General features: G+C 37.5%; 1 protein-coding gene across 1 annotated transcript; it reads right to left on the bottom strand.

The window, feature by feature from the left end:
* Positions 1–13308: 13308 nt before the first annotated feature.
* On the bottom strand, positions 13309–19327 carry LOC308312056 (cilia- and flagella-associated protein 65-like; the record flags this gene model as incomplete). Its single annotated transcript, XM_080794464.1, has 6 exons — positions 13309–13437; positions 17011–17187; positions 17787–17995; positions 18470–18636; positions 18845–18947; positions 19167–19327. Coding segments are annotated over 6 exons (927 nt in total), but the record flags the coding sequence as incomplete, so codon positions are not given.
* Positions 19328–20528: the final 1201 nt, after the last annotated feature.

Below are 20528 nucleotides of genomic sequence, written 5' to 3'. Positions count from 1 at the left end.
AATAGTTGGTTTAGCGTATTAAGAATTAAACACATCAAATAAATAGTTGGATTATCGTATTAAAAATTAAACACATTAAATAAATAGTTGGTTTAGCGTATTAAGAATTAAACACATTAAATAAATAGTTGGTTTAGCGTATTAAGAATTAAACACATTAAATAAATAGTTGGTTTAGCGTATTAAGAATTAAACACATTAAATAAATAGTTGGTTTAGCGTATTTAGAATTAAACACATTAAATAAATAGTTGGTTTAGCGTATTAAGAATTAAACACATCAAATAAATAGTTGGATTATCGTATTAAAAATTAAACACATTAAATAAATAGTTGGTTTAGCGTATTAAGAATTAAACACATTAAATAAATAGTTGGTTTAGCGTATTAAGAATTAAACACATTAAATAAATAGTTGGTTTAGCGTATTAAGAATTAAACACATTAAATAAATAGTTGGTTTAGCGTATTTAGAATTAAACACAATAAATAAATAGTTGGTTTAGCGTATTAAGAATTAAACACATTAAATAAATAGTTGGTTTAGCGTATTAAGAATTAAACACATTAAATAAATAGTTGGTTTAGCGTATTAAGAATTAAACACATTAAATAAATAGTTGGTTTAGCGTATTAAGAATTAAACACATCAAATAAATAGTTGGTTTAGCGTATTAAGAATTAAACACATCAAATATAAATAAATAGTTGGTTTAGCGTATTAAGAATTAAACACATTAAATAAATAGTTGGTTTAGCGTATTAAGAATTAAACACATTAAATAAATAGTTGGTTTAGCGTATTAAGAATTAAACACATTAAATAAATAGTTGGTTTAGCGTATTAAGAATTAAACACATTAAATAAATAGTTGGTTTAGCGTATTAAGAATTAAACACATCAAATAAATAGTTGGTTTAGCGTATTAAGAATTAAACACATCAAATAAATAGTTGGATTAGCGTATTAAGAATTAAACACATCAAATAAATAGTTGGATTAGCGTATTAAGAATTAAACACATCAAATAAATAGTTGGTTTAGCGTATTAAGAATTAAACACATCAAATAAATAGTTGGATTATCGTATTAAAAATTAAACACATTAAATAAATAGTTGGTTTAGCGTATTAAGAATTAAACACATTAAATAAATAGTTGGTTTAGCGTATTAAGAATTAAACACATTAAATAAATAGTTGGTTTAGCGTATTAAGAATTAAACACATTAAATAAATAGTTGGTTTAGCGTATTTAGAATTAAACACATCAAATAAATAGTTGGTTTAGCGTATTAAGAATTAAACACATCAAATAAATAGTTGGATTATCGTATTAAAAATTAAACACATTAAATAAATAGTTGGTTTAGCGTATTAAGAATTAAACACATTAAATAAATAGTTGGTTTAGCGTATTAAGAATTAAACACATTAAATAAATAGTTGGTTTAGCGTATTAAGAATTAAACACATTAAATAAATAGTTGGTTTAGCGTATTTAGAATTAAACACATTAAATAAATAGTTGGTTTAGCGTATTAAGAATTAAACACATTAAATAAATAGTTGGTTTAGCGTATTAAGAATTAAACACATTAAATAAATAGTTGGTTTAGCGTATTAAGAATTAAACACATTAAATAAATAGTTGGTTTAGCGTATTAAGAATTAAACACATTATATAAATAGTTGGTTTAGCGTATTAAGAATTAAACACATTAAATAAATAGTTGGTTTAGCGTATTAAGAATTAAACACATTAAATAAATAGTTGGTTTAGCGTATTAAGAATTAAACACATCAAATATAAATAAATAGTTGGTTTAGCGTATTAAGAATTAAACACATTAAATAAATAGTTGGTTTAGCGTATTAAGAATTAAACACATTAAATAAATAGTTGGTTTAGCGTATTAAGAATTAAACACATTATATAAATAGTTGGTTTAGCGTATTAAGAATTAAACACATTAAATAAATAGTTGGTTTAGCGTATTAAGAATTAAACACATTAAATAAATAGTTGGTTTAGCGTATTAAGAATTAAACACATCAAATATAAATAAATAGTTGGTTTAGCGTATTAAGAATTAAACACATTAAATAAATAGTTGGTTTAGCGTATTAAGAATTAAACACATTAAATAAATAGTTGGTTTAGCGTATTAAGAATTAAACACATTAAATAAATAGTTGGTTTAGCGTATTAAGAATTAAACACATCAATATAAATAAATAGTTGGTTTAGCGTATTAAGAATTAAACACATTAAATAAATAGTTGGTTTAGCGTATTAAGAATTAAACACATTAAATAAATAGTTGGTTTAGCGTATTAAGAATTAAACACATTAAATAAATAGTTGGTTTAGCGTATTAAGAATTAAACACATTAAATAAATAGTTGGTTTAGCGTATTAAGAATTAAACACATTAAATAAATAGTTGGTTTAGCGTATTAAGAATTAAACACATTAAATAAATAGTTGGTTTAGCGTATTAAGAATTAAACACATTGAATAAATAGTTGGTTTAGCGTATTAAGAATTAAACACATTGAATAAATAGTTGGTTTAGCGTATTAAGAATTAAACACATTAAATAAATAGTTGGTTTAGCGTATTAAGAATTAAACACATTATATAAATAGTTGGTTTAGCGTATTAAGAATTAAACACATTAAATAAATAGTTGGTTTAGCGTATTAAGAATTAAACACATTAAATAAATAGTTGGTTTAGCGTATTAAGAATTAAACACATTAAATAAATAGTTGGTTTAGCGTATTAAGAATTAAACACATTGAATAAATAGTTGGTTTAGCGTATTAAGAATTAAACACATTAAATAAATAGTTGGATTAGCGTATTAAGAATTAAACACATCAAATATAAATAAATAGTTGGTTTAGCGTATTAAGAATTAAACACATTAAATAAATAGTTGGTTTAGCGTATTAAGAATTAAACACATTAAATAAATAGTTGGTTTAGCGTATTAAGAATTAAACACATTAAATAAATAGTTGGTTTAGCGTATTAAGAATTAAACACATTAAATAAATAGTTGGTTTAGCGTATTAAGAATTAAACACATTAAATAAATAGTTGGTTTAGCGTATTAAGAATTAAACACATTAAATAAATAGTTGGTTTAGCGTATTAAGAATTAAACACATTAAATAAATAGTTGGTTTAGCGTATTAAGAATTAAACACATTAAATAAATAGTTGGTTTAGCGTATTAAGAATTAAACACATTAAATAAATAGTTGGTTTAGCGTATTAAGAATTAAACACATTAAATAAATAGTTGGTCTAGCGTATTAAGAATTAAACACATTAAATAAATAGTTTGTTTAGCGTATTAAGAATTAAACACATTAAATAAATAGTTGGTTTAGCGTATTAAGAATTAAACACATTAAATAAATAGTTGGTTTAGCGTATTAAGAATTAAACACATTAAATAAATAGTTGGTTTAGCGTATTAAGAATTAAACACATTAAATAAATAGTTGGTTTAGCGTATTAAGAATTAAACACATTAAATAAATAGTTGGTTTAGCGTATTAAGAATTAAACACATTAAATAAATAGTTGGTTTAGCGTATTAAGAATTAAACACATTAAATAAATAGTTGGTTTAGCGTATTAAGAATTAAACACATTAAATAAATAGTTGGTTTAGCGTATTAAGAATTAAACACATTAAATAAATAGTTGGATTATCGTATTAAGAATTAAACACATTAAATAAATAGTTGGTTTAGCGTATTAAGAATTAAACACATTAAATAAATAGTTGGTTTAGCGTATTAAGAATTAAACACATTAAATAAATAGTTGGTTTAGCGTATTAAGAATTAAACACATTAAATAAATAGTTGGTTTAGCGTATTAAGAATTAAACACATTAAATAAATAGTTGGTTTAGCGTATTAAGAATTAAACACATTAAATAAATAGTTGGTTTAGCGTATTAAGAATTAAACACATTATATAAATAGTTGGTTTAGCGTATTAAGAATTAAACACATTAAATAAATAGTTGGTTTAGCGTATTAAGAATTAAACATTAAATAAATAGTTGGTTTAGCATATTAAGAATTAAACACATTGAATAAATAGTTGGTTTAGCGTATTAAGAATTAAACACATTAAATAAATAGTTGGATTAGCGTATTAAGAATTAAACACATCAAATATAAATAAATAGTTGGTTTAGCGTATTAAGAATTAAACATTAAATAAATAGTTGGTTTAGCGTATTAAGAATTAAACACATTAAATTAATTAAGTAAATAATTAATGTTAGAAATGTTTAGTATGGGTCCCCAGCATGTAGAAACTGCCGGATGGGCTTAAAACGGCATGGCTGTTTTAAGCCCAATGAGTGTTTTTTTGCAAAACTAATGCTTGGAATGGATTCAGCATCATGAAAACCCCCTAGTCTGACACATCACATGCTAGATAAAACATGATGACATTTTTAATATTTTGCCTTCTATAGGTTGTAATTGGTATGGTCACATATTATGCCAATCATGAAAATTGCCCAACATAATATGCAAGTTAGCAACCGGCAGTTTCTCCATGCTGGGGACCCAAACTAAACATTCATAACATAAAACCTTGGTGTACTCAACATGTCCGGGTTCACAATGGGGCTCTATGGGCTGGCTACTAGACTAAGAGACATTATGAGTGCTGTAATTCAACCTATTCAAAATATCACTACACACCAAGGTACAGTACACCAGTGTTTCTCAACCTTTTTTGCTCCAGGGCACACTTTTCATAGCCTAAAAATCTCGGGGCACACCATACGGTGTATAGGCCTATCTATATACATACATTATATATATATATACATACATACATATACATACATTATATATATAAAATATATACACACATACATACAGTGTTGGGATTAATAAAGTGACAACTTTTACAATATCACCATTACCATTATCCAAATTAATTCCTTATTATATATATTTTTTTTTAAATACATTTTGGAGAAAAAAATAGCTCATATGCAGTGAAATGCCACCTAATTGTTAATCCTTTTCCTTGTCTTTATTTTGGGCCATCTTGTGAAAGCTGCATGGTTTTATTGTGAAGGGTCTCAGTTCTCACAGCCTGCGTATTTCCACGTGCTAAAAATAGCTGATCGGCAAGCTCACAACGCATTGCGTCCACAACGCGTTGTGAGCTTGTCGATCAGCCATTTTCAGCATGCAAGCATAACACGTGTACGACGAAGAATAAATCAGGCATCACTGCGCTTCTGTGAAGGGAGGGAGATATATTTTGTTGGCCGAACGAGGCGATCATGTTTGGACATTCTATGGACAGCTATTTTGGACAGCTATTTTTCGTGGCACATTGTTTAATCACAACAACGTCACGTTTACTTTAGCTCCTCAGTGTTTGGGTCAGCATGTGTGTCTGGAGGGAGCTAAATGTAGCGTCTTCTGGATGCATCTAAGCATTAACATTACTGAGTACACCACTGCTTTCTCATAAAGTCACAAAAATGTTTTGTGGCACAAATTCAAACACACTATAATCTAGCAGAGTGCTACTCACAACTGCGGCTGTCATGGTCATACCAATACAAAATTGTTTTGAACAAGATTGTAGGTACAGTATTGTGTGTTCCAAGAGAAAGTGATACGGCCTGATGTCAGCTGAGTATGAACCACTGTCTGTTTTATGTATTCACCTGTGATAATCTGCTCATATATGTTCTCTTCACATTTCGTGATTGAAGCCTCCTTTTGAAAATAATACTGACATTTTTAGCTTGCGGCCCTTGGACTTTTGGAATTTCGCTGAGTGGCCCCTGAGCCATCTTAAATTGAGTATAGCCCTGCTAGCAATATGGAAACACTGAGAAGCCATTACTCCAAGCTGACAAGAATTATGATGGTAAAAGAAAAATAAATGTACTGCTCCCACCTTGTGGATCAAAATAGGACTGCACCTAGCCAGTGTATGACAGCTATTCACACTCCAAAGACCCAGCTGAACCATAGACTGTAATAAAAAAAAGAGCTGAATGCACAGAGCCAGCTGCCAATGTCTGCAGTCAGTCACCATAACTCACACCGTAGTATATGCATACATACACATCATGAAATATAAAGGCCAACCTGCATATAGTTTAAACGCAAACATGACGAGCATGGCACGGTGGCCCACACACACTGTGTCACACACACACACACACACACACACACACACACACACACACACACACACACACACACACACACACACACACACATTGTGTTGTAGTATACCTCGCCACTGACATGGCTGGCTGCGTGGCTGGTTGCATGGCTGGCTGCGTGGCTGGCTGCGTGGCTGGCTGCGTGGCTGGCTGCGTGGCTGGCTGCATGGCTGGCTGCGTGGCTGGCTGCGTGGCTGGTTGCGTGGCTGGCTGCGTGGCTGGCTGCGTCTTGTCATCACTCGACTGGCACACGTGTTCGTCTTTGGCAGTGTGTGTTCCACCACTTCTGGGATGCCCAAATAAAAAATACAAAAAGATATTTACATTCAAATTAAGAGGGTATTAAGTTTGTTGTTTCTGTAGCTTACCTGCTGCATTATGCATGCAATGATTCCCGCCCCCTTTTTTATTTTATTTTTTGAGTGGTGCAACCCCCTGGAACTCCCTCAAGGACCCCTGGGGGTCCCCGGACCCCACTTTGGGAACCACTGTACTAAACGATTAGAAGAAAATGTCAATTGCGATGTTTATAAAATATTATCGGTGACTCTAAATCTATGTTCCAGCTGTTCTACATACAGCCAACCAGTTTAAAGGGTCTAAACGGCTTTTTTAGCTTTGCTTTTATGAAAATATCCAAGACCATTATGGTTTATTATGGAAGCCAAGGCTCACATTGTTTGAGCCACCTGGTGAGATTGAGCTAGTCAGTCCAGGGTGGAGGTGCACACAGACACACAGTCTACTGAGGAGGCAAGAGGAGTATTTTCCCTAGTCTTGCCATTACAGCCGTTTGGATCTTTCCTTTTTTAACGGATTATACCACACCCATTCCTTTTGAGGCGGTTTATTTTATCTTGATTTCATTTAAGTGACTATTGTTATTGAAAATTTAATTTGGTTTTGAGTTTATTAAATCACAGTTTAAGCTTATTTTCTGATTCCGATAGTGATTTTTATTCTGAACTGACCCACCACCTCCCTCATTTTGCTATAATTGGTTTATTTAAATGTTATTATTGTAATCGTTATAAGGCCTATATTGTCCACACTATAAGTCAGTATTAAAATGCAATTATTTACTTTCCACCACTGTTTGGAACACCGTTGGCTTCTCAAGGACAAACATTCCTCACATTGTCCATTTTCTGCCACAATAAACAGTCCTATTAAAACACTAATGTTTAACCCATGTTGGGGCAGGAACCCCTTTGTGTTTTAAACATTTTGTTATAATTTAGCTATGGAAAAATAGCAGGAACCCTGGAACAACATACTTTCAGATGGGGTTCGTCAGCCAATTACATGATATATTTCTGGGTGTCCTCGACATGAATCTGTTTGGGATCGAACCACTGACATGGAAACATGGAGGGTTTTCAGAAAACTGTCATGATTCAGAATCATCCTCAGGGCTAAATGGGTTAAACAATAGCAGTGTTAGTGGTGGATAAAATAAAACCGTGTGTTTTATCAAACAAACTTTTTAACTTTTTTAACTGAGACTGGCTGTTGTGGTTGTTTGCCTGGACAAACAAATGAATTAACCTGAACCTAATCACAATTATTTTGAGCGACAGTTAATTGTCAAGTCCGAATTTGTGACTTTTGTTCATTAAGGGTTCGTACTTTGTCTCCACCATCAGTTGTCTTCAGATAGGAGGCTGCTGCTCTGTTGGAGGACGAGATGGCAGGTGTAAGGGCCGCGTGGACAACCAGACAGCGAAATCTGAGCATCACACGCACGGAAGGGGACCTTCCGGGCGTGCCTGAGGGAGTTGTAGGGTCAGCCTAACTAGCCCATCTCCCAAAGGCAGGGTCACCCTACACACCTGAACACATCTGAACCTCTCCCACCCTGTACCGCTGTCGTTCCAGGATACCAGCCATTATTTTCCTTTAAAAGAAAAAAAACAAATACAAAAAGGATTAAAAAACAAGTAAACTTCTTATTTATTTTTTGCTTTTTCTGTTTTGTATGCGTCTATGGAGTTAACGTTACTCTTAGTCTAATAGAACCCCAGGTTGAATGTCAAATCAAAAAAGGTGTTAAGAGGAAATGGCACCCTTTTCACACTGGACTTTTATAGCACCACCTGCAAGGACCCTCAGTTTGACCTGCATATGAGTCTACAGTACAGACCCCCATTTAATGAGTCTACAGTACAGACCCCCATTTAATGGCATTTCTATCTCTGGGACGGTGGGACCAAAGTTAATTTAACTCAGAGTGTACAACCCCTGGAAATCCCTCAAGGACCCCTGGGGGTCCCCGGACCCCCAGGGGTCCATTATGGTTTATTATGGAAGCCAAGGCTTAATCCATTCTGGGCGGGAACCCCTTTTGGTGTTTTAAGCATTATGTTATACTTTCTGTCTGTGCTGTGATATTATTTAAAAGTGTTGGAGTTTGGAAGCACTCGTTTTTATTAACGGGCCACGCTGCTGCCTCCTGCATTATGTGCAAATTCGAAACAGATATCACGCAGGGCCGTTCAGTGACTTACGACGAGCGCTTCCAAACTCCAACATTTGGAAAAAGAATCACCTGCACAGAATGTCTTGACAGAAAGTATGTCTACGGTGGGTTTTTATGAAACGAATGTGACCAGATTTAACTGAGGCTGACATCGTGCAAACTACAGCTTTTCACCAGAGGAGAAACCATTTCTTTCAAAATGAGTTAATAGCACAGGCAGACTCTTCACATACTAGAGCATGTCTGAAATAAGTGTCAGAGCTGAAATGTAAATATGAAATAAATGCCCAAACATGGTGGTGTAATGTTAGATATGTAAATATGAAATAAATGCTTAGACATGTAGCTAGGTGTAATGTTAGAGTCCACAGAAGACATGTAAATATGCCATATCTCCAAAACTGGTGGGTCAAACTGAACAACCAATATGTCCATTTGAAGCTATGATTCCCTCAAATCAATTCAGTCAAATTTAGTCACAAATGCTTGGCAGATTTAAAAAGGATAATTCAAGCTTCCCCTACAGCTGCAGTGTTGGTGAGTTTAATGTCATTTAAATCACAACTTAAAACATTTTTATATTCACAAGCCTTTGCATCCATTCCATTCTGATTACTTTGTCCTATTGTATTGTACTGTACTATATTCTGCCTTGTGAAGCACTTTGGTAGAATGAGAATTGTTTTTAAATGTGCTATTTAACCCATTTTGACCTGAGATCAGATTCTAACAGTTTTCTGAAAAAGCTGTTTCTATGTCAGTCGTTCTTCAATTTTTCAAAAATAGCAGATCTACAAGCTCTTAGCGCGCCACTCGGTGCCGTGCTATGAGCTTGTAGATCTGCTATTTTTCAATAGCTAAAGCATAACATAATGCTAACAAAATGGGCTAAATAAATGTATGATTTGATTTGATGTTATGCTTAGCTGTGATTGGTCACTCACCCGCTCCGGGTGACCAGACACTGACGGAGGCCCAGGTTCCTGAAGATGTCCTCCAGGGTCTCCATGGGGGTGTGGTCTGTGAGGTTCAGGATGCGACGCAGCTTCAGGGGCTGAGGGTCCGAGGCGGGCAGCGCCGGCCCGTCCTCCGTGAAATACACCACGGAGCTGCTGACCACGCCCTCCTGCTTCTGACGGGCGTTCTCTGCAGAGAGGAGGAGAACTGTGTCAGGTGGGTTTGGGACCAAACAGGGTTTTTTTTAACCCCTTTTGGTGTTTTAAAGCATTATGTTATACTTTAGCTGTTGAAAAATAGCAGATCTACAAAGCTTGTAGGTCTGCTATTTTTTGAAAAATCGTGAAAATGTGGCCCAAATGTTTGAATATATTGTTTCACAGCTAAACGTTTTTAACTCAAATCTTTGATTCCGGGGAGTCCCTGGAACAACATGTTTTCAGATGGGGGTCGGCGGCCAATTACATATACTTTTGGGGCTCCTTGACATGAAAATGTTTGAGATCTGCTATTTTTCAATAGCTAAAGCATAACATGATGCTGACACAAAAATGGGTTCCCGTTCAAAATGGGTTAAAACAATAACCTAGTGTTGCACATTGCAGGCTAGTTAGCAAAGACAAACAGATCTATAAGCTCACAGTGCATCACTTTGTACTGCACTGAGAGCTTGTACATCTGCTATTTTATGTTCATGTTCATTTTTTTTTCGCAGTGTATCACAATACAGTACAAATCATAATAGATAACAATTAATTTGTCTTTCATAATTCACATGTCTTTCATACCTATCTGATACACCCATGGCGAAAAGGAGCAGGAAGAAGAATCAATTCTTATAAATACCTGCCCCCTTTTAGAGAAGTGGTTCCCAAACTTTTTCATGTCACCCCCCAAAGGACCCCCATAAGAGCAGATTTATTTTATTCTCTTTAAACATTTCTACAACATTGTTGTTTACTTTAGACCACGTGGTTCCCAAACTGGGGTCCGGGGACCCCCAGGGGTCCATGAGGGAGTTCCAGGGGGTCCCCAACAGCTGAATGGACCCTTTTGGGTCTGTAACTCTGAGTGTGTAACCCATGGAACCAAATGGACCCTTATGGGTCTGTGACTGAGAGTACATGGAACCAAATGGACCCTTACTGGTCTGTAACTCTGAGCGTGTAACACATGGAACCAAATGGACCCGTTCGTAGTTCTTACAGAGTCTCAGAGTTAAATTAACATTGATTTTCCCAGATATAAATGTCACTAAATGGGGGTCCATATGACTAATACATGTCAAACGGGTCAGTGGCGGAAGGTTAATATAACGACAGTGGGTGCCCACCTTAGAGTAGCCTATATATTTTAAGGTGCCCACCCGCCCCGCAACTTATTATTGGCTTATTATTTTGCCTGAGCACCCACGGAGTTGACGCCACGTGGATATGCACAGCTTGGGCCCGGGTTGAGAATCACTGCTAGCCCCCTCTCATGGGGGGTCCCTGGCATATCTTTTCAAAAGGGGGTCCGCGGAGCTAATAATGCATCACTTTGGGGGTCCTTGACGTGAAAAGGTTTGTAAACCACTGGTTCACAAACCTTTTTCACGTCAAAGACCCCCAAATAGCCAGCGGTCCGGGGGTCTCTAAACTTCAGAGACGCACGGACCGGCCGCTAGCATTAGTATTAGCAGCTTTGTTTACCTGGATGACATTAAGTCACTGTCTGCTCCTTGAATTCTTCTGCTTTTTACGGCATTTTACTTAATTCTGCCATAAAAAAAAGCATTCATCTCTGCTTCCTTTTCATTAGAAGAAAATAACTTAAGCACAACTTCAGGAAAACACCAAAATAAACTATCTGCCGTTCAAACAAACACACAAACAACGAGGCGCCGGTAACAACAATTAGTGAACAGCTGAAATCAATAAAAACTGACAGTTGCTGGGTGTGTGCAGGGGGCGGAGCACGCCACTAGATGTCGCCCTTGTGTTGTAGATGAATGCAACACATGGTGTGTGCTGTGTGTAATACAGTGGTTCCCAGTCTTTTTCATGTCCAGGAACCTCAAAATGACACTAATTAGTCTGTGGACGCCCCCCCCCCCCCCCCGCCTATTTGAAAATTGATTTAAAGACCCTCAAAATGACACTAATCAGCACCGCGGACCCCCTTTTGAAGAGAGATGCCAGGGACCCCCATAACAAGATAAGATTTTTATGGCTCTAGCAGTGATTCTCAACCAGTTTAATGTCAAGGACCCCCTGTTTGACATGCATGCCATTTTGTAATGGCATTTCTATCTCTGGAACCCCCAATATATATTGTAAAATCAATGCTAATTTAACTCTGAGAGTGTACAAATGCTTCTGTACACTCTAAGAGTTACAGAACCATTTGGTTACAAACTATCATTTAGCTGGGGACCCCCTGGAACTCCCTCAAGGACCCCTGGGGGTCCCCGGACCCCACTTGATTGACTGAAGTAATTATTAACAGTTTGCAGAATTACATTTCAAGCACAACTCAACACAAAGACTGTTAACTGTGAGTGGACGACACCATAAAGCATTACACTGGTTTACAAGAGGGTCCACCATGTTCAATTCATCTGAGGGGTTGTTTTTCTTTTCTCCTGTATACTATTTAAAAAGGCCTGAGACAAAATGCTGCTATTTGTCCCAAAGTGACTACAAATAAATGCTACTATTTGCCCCAAAGTGACTACAAAGAAATGCTGACATTTGTTTGGTTTTGTAAAAAAAACAAAAAAAGCTGTATTCCCTGTTAGAACACTGTATATACTTTACACATTTTCAACTGTTTTTATTGTATTTTGACGTAAAAAATGTACAGTAAACCTGTTTTCTCATTGCCAATAAAGCTCATTTGAATTTGAGTGTGTCCCGGAAAAGAAAATTAAATTTAAAATGACCACTACTTTTGCTTATAATCCACTACATTTCAGAGGTACCAAATGGACCCTTACAGGTCTGTAACTCTGAGTGTACAAATGGAACCAAATGGACCCAAATGCCTGCGGGATTTTTGAATTCAGGACATTTACTTGTATATATGCATATTTTCTATATTCTATATATATTATTCTATATAATATAGGATATAGAATATAGGCCATACATTACGAGTGAAATAGAATAATATTATTATTCTATTCTCAATGCAAAACAGACAATGCATTTATTGCATTACAATCAGTTTGCTACTTTTTTTTCTTGCTTATGAACGAGACATAATTTAATGTGGAACAGTGAGCAGTGTTGTTTTTGGCAGCAAATTTCTATTTTAGTTTTAGCCATAGTCTTTTCTATTTTAGTTTTAGTCACATTTTAGTGACCTGGAATGTGTTAGTGTTAGTCTAGTTTTAGTCGACTGAATGTCATAAGATTTCAGTCGACTAAATCTACAGTTGACTAAAATGTGTTTTGGCGGGCCTTGATGCCGTCGTAATGACTGATTTTACACTTGCTGAAAGTAGCCGACTACAAGCTCACGTGTCACAATGAGCTGATCTACAAGCTCACAACGTGTCACAATGAGCTGATCTACAAGCTCACATGTCACAATCAGCTATGTTCAGCATAGTGTAAAATGACTCATACTGGATCTATTGAAGGCCTTTCTTCTCTCCTCCTCGTCATGTTCTCCTCTCCTCTCCTCTCCTCTCCTCCATCCACAGCAACTGTTCTCCATCGAGTGGCCAGCTTTCTGATGTGTTGTCGATGAGTGGCCAGGTTCCTGACGTGTCTGAAAAGGAAAACATTGTGTTAATAAGTGTCGTTAGGCCCAAAGTCCCGAAACAAATCTCACCAAAAGAAAAGTCCCCGAGCTGTGATTGGGACTTTACTCTTGTTTACTAAACCAGAGGTTCCCAAACTTTTTCATGTCAAGGACCCCCAAAAGTGAGACTAATTCGCCTGACCATTATGGTTCATTATGGAAGCCAAGGCTTAATCCATTCTGGACAGGAACCCCTTTTGGTGTTTTAACCCTCAAAGACCCAGCGTTGCTTTTTAGCAACAATTCTATTTTAATTAATTACTAAATCTTTCTTTTTTTTTCTGTTTTCATTTGGATTGGCCAAGGACAAGACATAATACCCAACAGACAAGTGAAACACATTTTTGAGTGGCGCTAAGCAGTAGCCACTCCTATACGCATGTGTCCGTAATCTCCGTATGCATGCATGCATGCTATGTATGTATGTATGTATTTGGTTAAAATGGGTAGGGTTTAAAAAAAGGCAAAAGCTTGCTCTGGTGCACTGGCCTAAAAGTGGGTCCTTAAAAACTGCTAAAACGTCTGAAATGTATGTATGTAGGTATGCATATAAGTATGTGTGTGGTATTTAAAAGGGGGGGCTTTTTTGTAAAAAGCCCAGCCCACTATGCCTCAATTTATTTAAAACTACTCCAAAATAGGGTTACCAGTACGGAGTAGCACAGTACAGTACGGAGTAGTACAGTACGGAGTAGCACAGTACAGTACGGAGTAGTACAGTACAGTACGGAGTAGCACAGTACAGTACGGAGTAGTACAGTATCAGTACAACAGTATAATACAATAAAATACAGTACAGTATAGTATAGTACCGTACAGTACAATACGGGGTAGTACAGTACAGTACGGAGTAGTACAGTACAGTAGAATACAGCAGGGGTCTTCCTGATGATTCTTTCCCAGTGCAAGGACTCAAAAGAAGGTAGCTCTCGTTGTCATACCATGAAATCAAAGACCATGTAAGAACTGCAGCTTGAGCCATTCTCAGTAAGCTGCTTTAATGCTGATGCCAATCATTATCTCTTCCCTTATTTTGATGTCTAAATCCTGCAACACACCAAACTTTGTTGTCCAGACTACTACAGCTGTAGGTCGAACGAGTTCGGGAGATCAGTCGGTTGAAAGGAGTGGAAACCGGTGCCGATGTACACTACAAACATTTGCATGCTTAAGTGCCTAAGAAGACCCCCGTAGGGAGCACATGACGCCTGGGGATGTCTAAAAGGTATTTTTAATGAAATAAAACCGGATGGCTAAAATCTTTTGCTTGGTCAATCCTTCTTCAGTGGTCTGCGCAGTGCGCACTGCCGTTCACTTCCTTGTTTACGGCCCGACTGAACTGTCTCTTTACTCTTAACTCTACGGCACTCTCCATGGTTTTGATAAAACGGCAATGAATGGATGAAATATATATTTATTGAATATAAAATGAGCAATAAATGTATTTATTATGGTTTGGTGATTAATTGGATCTGCTTTTTAGTTACTCTGATCAAGCGCATCAGTCCCAACCATAGGGACTCTGAATCCTATTATGTCGCATAATATGCCACTTCATTTCTTAAGGTGCGAGTTCAAATATAACGAAGTCGCACCGGTGCTACTTATTGCTTTCACCCCCCGCCTCAACCATGAGGCACGGGCATTAGTGCAATAATAAAATATTACTTTCTTCTGGCTCATTCCACAGAGTCTCTCTCTCTCAGATTTCAGCAACAATCAGCGATGACGTTTAGGTGAAAAAAGAACAGAAAACAATAGTATTAGTATGGATTTTGGTATACTAGTGAATCAATGAATAGTGAATACATAAGTTTAAGCAATAAAACATTGTTTTTGTAGTAACAGGGGTAATAATAACCGGTAATCACCGACCTGGCTGGATAAATATCAGTGGTCCATCCATTGTGTGACCTGCTTAACGAGCAACGGTAGGCAGTATGCAGCCGAGTAAATTACCAGCTTAGTAAATTAATAGTCTACTGTAGCTGTGTGTCAGATGTTCTGTCTGAAGCAGTCAAAGCTATATAGATAATAGATTAATTAATCTATCTATCTGCATAAAAAACAAATAGTCTATCAGCATAAAAACAAATTGGTTATATAGATTATATAAAAATAAACATAAAAATGATATCCTGATGAATATCAATATTTTGATAATTGCTGAAAAGATATTGTGATATAATATTTTGCCATATTGCCCGTCCCTACCTCATATCACTTTATTAAAGAAAAATCACACCTGGGTGAAGTGAGGGACACTCTTATCATCATACATCATCGTACATCAGAATACCTAGCTGTGATTGGTTTAATAGCTGATTTGCTCGTTTGCAATATGACGTACATTTTCCTTTCAATGTCAATGGCATCTAATGTTTTGATGTTTAATCCACATATTTAGTGGAATTTTGACCAAATTTCTCCGTTCATTGCCAATGGCAAATATTGAGACGTGTGGGGACAAGATTTAGTGGACATTTGACCTGAATTCCCCTTTCATTGTCAATGGCAAATCATGAGATGTGTGGGGACTAAAGCTATGTATACATAGGAGGGGCTAGCGCCCCTCAAAAACACATTATTTGATAACTTTTCATCGTGCTCCTAAAATAATTTGTGTGCTACTAGATTTTTCAACTTAGTCGCACACGTGCTACTTGAAAAAATGTTAAGCGTCAAGCCCCGAGTACAGCTAGTCACAGACTAGTACACCTAGTCACAGACTAGTAGACCTAGTCACAGACTAGTACACCTAGTCACAGACTAGTACACCTAGTCACAGACTAGTACACCTAGTCACAGACTAGTACACCTAGTCACAGACAGTGTCGTCGTTAGCAGCAGTAAGGTCCCACTGGCAGCAGCTGTCCGTTTATCTCTAGTACAACGACAAACGTCCACCACATATACAATTAATTACTCACCTAATGGCTCCATGTTTATTTCCAGCGTGTAACCCACATTGTTTAAGTGACAGATTTCATATTGTAAACATGGTTCTAGCACTTTGACAGCTCATCCATCGTAGCTCGTTTACATTACAACTGAAACGGACTTCCTGTGCAGAAACTCCCTCATCAAAATAAGAGCAACTTGTAATGATTAGTCAACACTAGTTTTATTTCTAAGTCTACTTACAGGACGTTAACGTCTCATTGAATGCCTGTCAGCATTCTCTAAATCGCTGTCTCTTAGCTGGTGCGCAAATGCGGCTCCATGCGCACTGGCGCACCGCTTGTGCGCACCCGTGAATATAATCCCTCCCAATCAATGCGAATAATATGATATACATGTACACATACATATATATGAATAAATAATATATTATATTATTTTTGTAAATAATTTCCTGTTCATATATTAGAACGGGTAAGGCCCTAGTGTTGAATTATTAAAATGTGTAGCTTTGCCGTTGCGATGCTGTCGCCCAGGGCAACGGGACCCCCCCAGCCTATAGGATAATAAGTACCTTTGCTGTAGCGATGCTGTCGCCCAGGGCAACGGGACCCCCCCAGCCTATAGGATAATAAGTACCTTTGCTGTAGCGATGCTGTCCTGTCCTGATGGGCGGAGCCTCTGCCGTCCTGGTGGGAGGAGCCAGCTGCAGGGAGGTGAAAGGTCGCGGCGAGGGCATCAGAGGGAGGAGGGGGGAGGGGGAGGTCACCGAGGGGTCAGCGAACAGAGATGAGGAGAAACGAGTCTGGAGCAGACCTGAGGATTAGACATTATTATTATTATTAAACTTTATTTGTACAAATAACCTAACCCGTTTCCGGACGTCTTTGTCTTTATTTGTCGCATGAGAAGTTATGGGCTCAAGTCAAGTGGTTAACATGTCTGCACATAATGTGCATGCCGTGCACCGATCTGTGGGAGATCTCATTTAGTCAGTCTAAGCGACCATACTGCTTATTTTTGGCCACAAGCGAAAATCCCTGCCTCAAAGTAACTCTTATCTTGTACAAATGCAAAATCTAAGCTGCTTTCCCGGTTGCCCCACTTGTCCGGTTTGTGTGCGGCAAGCAATAACACCCCGCAGGTCCGTAGTTTTCAATAAAAAAAAGGTGTTTTGATCCACTCTGTCTCGGAATCTAAATATTGGGCTAAGTCTGAGGAAGGAGCAACAGCCTGAAGCGTCACCTGGACTACGTGACCATGCCATATTTGGTTGAGAAACTACTGTATTGCCTCTCAGGGCAACAATACCTTTTGTTTTATTTGAATTGTCTCAGATTGCAGCAATTTCCTAAAGGTTCAGGTTCAAGGTAACAACTCTCGCCTTGCGGTTATCAGTGGCATGTGTTACTAACCAAGTCCTTCAAGAAGAACAGTGCAGAGGTTCTCAAGCTCCTCCCCTTCCTCTCCAAACTTGCAGCGGGCCTCTTGCTGATGCAGCAGCACCTCTTGTGGTCGGAAGACCACTGCGACTTGACACTGCTCACCAGGCTTCAGCAGGCCTCGCTCTGGGCTGAGTTGGAATGGCGCCACACTCACCCACTGAAAACATGTCTGCAACTTACTGAGAGAGGGGTGAGTGTGTGAGGGCAGGCCAGAGAGAAGAGACATAAATGGGGATGGTAGAAGGAGGGAGGGAGGGTGGTTGAAAGACTCATTCCCCATGCCTTGCTTTCTTCACACTTCTTCACCCAATGTGCAGAAATCAGAAATGTCTAAAATAATGTGACACGTTGGTTTTTGAAAAGCTTTCATCAAAGTATTTCAAATGTATTAGAATCAATTTAGCACTTTTTGACAAAATATCAGTCAAAACATTGGTAATCAATCATCTAGTTCTAGTACTATCCAAACTTAGGATCACACACACACACACGCACGCACGCACACACACACACACACACACACACACACACACACACACACACACACACACACACACACACACACACACACACACACACACACACACACACACACACACACACACACACACACACACACACACACACACACACACACACACACACACACACACCTGGCATTACTGAACAGGAAAGTGGTGCGTGAGGAGTGCTGCACGGCACAGAGCGGCAACAGCACCGATTCGGGGATCTCCACTGAGTGGCGTGGAGCGGCGGCACGAAGGGTGACCTGGAAGGTGCTATCTTTACCCCAGAACTCAACATTGTCCTCATACTCGCACTGCGTTCAGGGGGACAGAAGCATACATACAAGAGAGGAACCAAGTCAGGAAGGCACAGAATGGATGAAATATCTGCCTTTATGTTTAATTTTTTCTCTCTTCTTTTTTTTTTAATGTTTTTTTTATTTAATAGTTTTTTATAGAGGGTAGTAGGCTGACAGGAAATGGCAGCTAAATACTTTTTAGCAGTTGTAGAATAGATTTTACCTTTTCTAGGGGTCTGAAGGTCACAGGCATAGAAAAGGAGATCCCAGGACTGAGAACGATGATCTGCGGGAAGAAGGTGGTGAAGAACTTGGATACTGGAGGCCTGGTGAGAAGGAAGAGGGTGATTGGTCCATGCTCATCTGATGTAGGATATTTTGAAATGTTGGGTTATTATTTATTAATATACATTTTGAGTAAAATCACAACCTCTTTGCATGTAAGTGTTTTCTTATGCATGAACACAGGCTCCTGTGCTTGCACATGTGCTATTATTCAATATCAATTATTTGCATGCAACCGTTCATGTGTGCATTTATAGGACCTGAATCGTAGCTTCTGCAGCTTGCTGTCAACGTTCTTTAACACTAATGTCTTGGTGAAGTCCTTCCCTAGCTCCCAGTCCTCCCAGACCAGCTCTGGCCAAGTCTCTACCCATGAGAAGCACCTCCTCTGGCTGGAGCAGCCCTCGTTCCCTGAGCTCACCTAGATGCTGCAAGAGCCGGGAAAATAGAAACAAGTGGTTTCACAACTCTTGAAGCTGTTAATGACGTGACAAATGCTAGAGAAGACAGTGAAAGCATCACAAGCTTAATGCTTTTCACACACAGGTAATTTTTATTTTTGTATCCCATGATTTTGTAACCCATTTTTCACCCGGTGCCAATTTCCTAAAGTTTAATCCTGTGAACTACTCTCCCTCTGCCAACCTGGGGAGAGCCCCAAGCATTCAATGAATGAGTGAGCAGGCCGAACCAGTTCCTTTTGCCTAACCCTAACCCTAACCAGGATTACTGCATGTTTTTTGTGAGGGTACCTACCTACCTACCCTAGGGGACATGGGGAGAACATGCAAATTCCACACATGGGTCATTATATCTGCCATGTTGGCCAGCCAGGCCCATCAGTAAGTAACCTAGGTGTAACAGATAGCAAGGTGTCTACTAGTCCACTGCAGAGGAAATTTAGAATAGCCATGCATCTTTCATCTTCTCAAACCATGCGAGAAGGCTTATTATATTACTGTTAAAGGCGTAGTGAAACGGAAATGGTGAACAACATGAAAATGGTGTTTCCACGTGAAACACCGGTCTGAAGTTTCTGAACCAATCAGAGTGTCGCATCCCTTCTATAGCTATGCTATGCGCTACAGCGTGGTATGTGTTTGTTTATAAATCAGACGGTCGGCCAGCACAACCAGTTTACTGTTATGTGGCTTATTTCTACCCTATAATGTTTTCAGATACATATTTTAGCGTGATGATTAAGTTGAAACCGAGTAATACACTGTCTGGATGTTATCTTGAATGGAAATAAAAACGGAGTAATCTGTAATCAGAAGCAGCTGTGTTGGATGGATGCGCAGATATGGGGAATTAAACGGGTGAGCTTCATTTTTATTGGCTTTTATCAATGTGTATCTCTACACGTCATCACGCAGCACGTTTTCGTTTTAATAAATAAATAATACAATCGTTTTTATGGACCTTTGATATAAAAACACACAGAAATGAGAATTTCCCCATTTTTTTGGCATCCATTGTTAGGTATGCCCATATGATGACCACGGATATGGTCTAAAAGTGTGAAAAATGTCTTTTTCATTTCACTACACCTTTAAACATAATGAATAATTATGTTTACAGATACAGATACACTAGGTGGTGCTAGAGCACCTGCCCTTTTG

The sequence above is a fragment of the Protomyctophum bolini genome (assembly GCF_963924005.1).
Source record: "Protomyctophum bolini genome assembly, contig: SCAFFOLD_699, whole genome shotgun sequence".
Classification (NCBI taxonomy): domain Eukaryota; kingdom Metazoa; phylum Chordata; class Actinopteri; order Myctophiformes; family Myctophidae; genus Protomyctophum; species Protomyctophum bolini.
The sequence above is the reverse complement of the archived record's forward strand: the minus strand, read 5'-3'. Positions and strand labels throughout refer to the sequence as shown.